General features: G+C 39.3%; 1 protein-coding gene across 1 annotated transcript in view; it reads right to left on the reverse strand.

Moving 5' to 3' along the window:
- Nucleotides 1-2,648: 2,648 nt before the first annotated feature.
- Nucleotides 2,649-4,201, reverse strand: part of LOC134842776 (uncharacterized) — a 3,241-nt gene continuing 1,688 nt past the window's right edge. Inside the window, exons 2-3 of the mRNA XM_063859295.1 lie at nucleotides 3,340-3,516; nucleotides 2,649-3,270 (exon numbers count right to left, since the gene is read on the reverse strand). Of these exons, the coding sequence (XP_063715365.1) occupies nucleotides 2,649-3,270; nucleotides 3,340-3,516 (799 nt within the window). The remainder of the gene's footprint in view (nucleotides 3,271-3,339; nucleotides 3,517-4,201) is intronic.

Raw genomic sequence — 4,201 nt, forward strand, 5'->3', positions numbered from 1 at the left:
CCACCGCGCTACATCCACGCTTTGTGACCACACTTCTATTTTTAATAAGAGGTACTCAAGGGTGAGTAACTCTTCAAAATAACCGAACTAAAACAAAATGCTTTTGTGAAAACAACTTAGGAAAACAACTAAAAACATGAAAACAACTAAATTCATGATTAAAAAACCGAACTAATAAAAATTTTATAACAGTATATAGATCAACACACAACAACAAAGACGAACATCCAAAGACAAAATGATCCCATTACACTCGAACAAGAATGGCTAACCACAACCGATATGCCGTCCACAATCACAACTCAAAGGATTTAGAGTACGACTTGACTTCGCAGAAAAGGACTTCATTGAACTAGACCAATGACCACCTCGATGTTCAAGTATACGTACAGATCCGAGTTACAAGGCATCCCCTCCACGCACAATCTGCACGCCATTCCCAGACGAGGTTGAACACAAAACAAGTTCTCTACATATTACAGAAAAACCCGTCATAGCAAACCATTTTGAAATCAGATTGATTTCATTGGGAAACACAGTCGTTGTCACAAGACGACACAACGATTGATGTCCCTAGCTCCAGCGTCCTGGAACTTCTCTAACAAGAGGAACCGGGCAAGAATATGATGTTCGCCAAATACCAACGTTCATCATCCATCCTTTGAATTGCAGAAAGATAATTCTAAAAAACTCTGTAAAACCCGGATGGGTGGAACCTGATCTAAACTATATTTTATGATTGGATAAATTAGATATTTTACCACTGTAAACTATTTAATATTAACCAATCATGATCCATCTAACTAACAACCCACTTATTTGTAAGTGCTGAAAATACTTGTAATTTCAGCACCAGAGAGATTTGAATTTAACTTAGAAATTAGTTGTCTCTCCAAGAAAACTTCAGCAGCCGCAACAAACCAGTATACCCTAGATCTATTGAGCCTAGCAGAGACTAGTTAAACACCCTGAGACTAGAAAGTATAAGAGTAAGATTAGGGATCGGTATTAGACTAAGAAGTTGCACGAATCTATCCGGCCGAAAATAAGATAGCGTGATGAGCAGACGGTGTACCCTATCCAAAATTACTCTATGAGTTAACCACATTGGTCCTAACTCATTTGGATATATCTATCATTTTTTTTAATTATTGAAGAAATTTGCACTAAATTAGAAAACATTTTCTATTCTCTAGATGGGGTTTTCAAGAAGTCTTTTGCCAGCATTTCCTAATTTGAAGCCGGTGCTTTGTGACTCGATAACTGTCCCACCATGTCTTATGACCAATCAATGCCACGACAAAACGCAAGATTTTGAGCGTAATTGTCTAAAAAAACCGCTCAAACCGCTCAAATCTTGCTTCAAATTGGGTGAAAAATCTCGACTCGGGCAGTTTAAAGAATAAATTCTAAAGGATATCTGAACCTTCATGAAATTTGCTTTCTCAGGATTGCCTTTTAATGTGCATTACGAGGCCAAACTATGTGTAATTTGTGAATTGTAAGCGATTCCGCAACAAGAACGCTCCCTTTGTTGTTCCGACTTTCGATACGAAAGTAACGGAATATTTGTGCTCGGGGTGGTTTTTTTTTTCTTCAGACAAACTTCGACTTGTTAACTAGCCATTTTTGACGGAATTTATTTATATCATTCAAAAGCTATTTTTGTGCTGAGCTTAAATTTGAAAAGATATTTCACCTGTTACCATTTTTTGTAAAGTTATGGGGGTTTAAAGATTGCCATTTTGACTAATTTGGAACAATCAACGCGCGATATAATTTGCGCTATTAAAGCGTAAGCGGAGATTTAATCCGCCTTAGAAATCGTTCCAAATTGGTTCAAGAAAGCTTATATACCATAATTGGTATAATAATAGGAGCGAAATCTATCTTTTTGTACTTTATATGGCGTGTGGGGGGATGATTTTCATAAAAATTTTCAAGTTTAGAAAAAAAAATTTCGTTTTATTTTATTATATTTTAATTTTTTTGTTATTACTGCTCATGAAACAACAAAAGGCAGTCGGAACAACCAGGGTTTCGCCCTGATACGAGCAGTCTTGTTCTTTTTTGTTATTTCATTCAGTTTGGTCGTTCAAGACTTGTCTCTGGAATCCAGGAACATACAGACACAAAACTGTGCGCCCAAAAAGTGCACAATTTGGCCTCGTAATATAAATTCTCAAATAAAAAACACAGTTTTTTCTCAAGAAAGCTCTCGTGTACAAATCATTTAGGAAATTTAAAAATTTGAAGATAAATATGAAGGTTTGAAAGACATAGTTTTGTAGCAAGTATTCCAGAAAATTGAGAATGTGTAATATAGCCAGTGTAATTGTGTGTTTAATGATGTTAATATAGTCGGCCATAGAATTTCTAAAGTGCCAATAATCCAAGAATTCCACTGCGAAATATATTCTCCAAACTTGAATTTTTTTTTCTGAAATGACGATATCTCGGAGTATTTGATTAAAATTAGTAGATAATTAATTGAAGTTTTTGATAAATTTTGTCTGGAACAGCACAAAAACCTGTAGAAAAATTCTTAAAAATCTGTCGATCTAAAAGTCTTACAAATTGCAGCAAATTCTCAAAAATTAAAAAAAAATCCATTTTTTATCTGAGATATCTTTATCAAGCTGTACTATCTACTCATGTGTCCTTCGTGGATTGTTTCGTAAATTCCTCCCGTGGATTCCTCCCGTGGATTCCTCCCGTAGATTCCTCCCGTGGATTACTCCCGTGGATTCCTCCCGTGGATTCCTCCCGTGGATTCCTTCCGTGGATTCCTCCCGTGGATTCCTCCCGTGGATTCCTCCCGTGGATTCCTCCCGTGGATTCCTCCCGTGGATTTCTCCCGTGGATTCCTCCCGTGGATTCCTCACGTGGATTCCTCCCGTGGATACCTCCCGTGGATTCCTCCCGTGGATTCCTCCCGTGGATTCCTCCCGTGGATTTCTCCCGTGGATTCCTCCCGTGGATTCCTCCCGTGGATTCCTCCCGTGGATTCCTCCCGTGGATTCCTCCCGTGGATTCCTCCCGTGGATTCCTCCCGTGAATTCCTTCCGTGGATTCCTACCGTGGATTCCTACCGTGGATTCCTCCCGTGAATTCCTCCCGTGGATTCCTCCCGTAGATTCCTCCCGTGGATTCCTTCCGTGGATTCCTTCCGTGGATTCCTTCCGTGGATTCCTCCCGTGGATTCCTCCCGTGGATTCCTCACGTGGATTCCTCCCGTGGATTCCTCCCGTGGATTCCTCCCGTGGATTCCTCCCGTAGATTCATCCCGTGGATTCCTTCCAAGGAATCCTCCCGTGGATTCCTACCGTGGATTCCTACCGTGGATTCATCCCGTGGATTCCTCCCGTGGATTCCTTCCGTGGATTCCTTCCGTGGATTCCTCCCGTGGATTCCTCCCATGGATTCCTCCCGTGGATTCCTCCCGTGGATTCCTCCCGTGGATTCCTCCCGTGGATTCCTCCCGTGGATTCCTCCCGTGGATTCCTCCCGTGGATTCTGAAGAAAGATTATTGATCGCTCTCATTGCTAAAATGCTTGATTTGCCAAACATGTAAAAATTAAAAAAAGATTGTTTGAGCCCTTTACATTTAACTTTTATATTCTTCTAGTTTTCAAAAAAAAAATACCTGACTGTTTGATAGAAAACACTGAAAGTGAACATAGGTTTTTGTGTTCAAAGCTAGGATTTCTTTAACTAGATAAAAACAAAAGTTAAAAGAAAGTTTTTTCAAAACTGCTTGCGCGTTCACACTCTCACGCTTCAGTCAACTAAGTTCAAGATTTTTTTCCGGGCTTCGCTCGACGAGTCTTACAGCCCAAAAGAATTCTTTGACGTCTTCTGTTCTTAACCTATTTTGGTGATCTATACAATTATTAGTTTTAAACTAACACATGTAAATGAATTCAAGTGTAACTTCAAGGTGAACATACATATTTTTTTTGGTTAATTTTTTTAGTCTGGTTCAAAAATATATAAAAGTTAGCGGTCACTAATATTTGAATAAGAGCAACAAGCGATAACTTGTATCAGACTGAAACTTGGCAGATCGTTAAAAAAAAACTAGCATTGCAAAAGACGCAACCATTGCAACATTTAAAGCTATCATCTGTTTGGAGGCTTCTGCGGAGCTTTGTGTTATACTACGTCGTCTGTCCATCACTGGATCTGGTCTTCGTACTT

This window comes from Symsagittifera roscoffensis, chromosome 1, assembly GCF_963678635.1.
Source record: "Symsagittifera roscoffensis chromosome 1, txSymRosc1.1, whole genome shotgun sequence".
Classification (NCBI taxonomy): Eukaryota; Metazoa; Xenacoelomorpha; order Acoela; family Convolutidae; genus Symsagittifera; species Symsagittifera roscoffensis.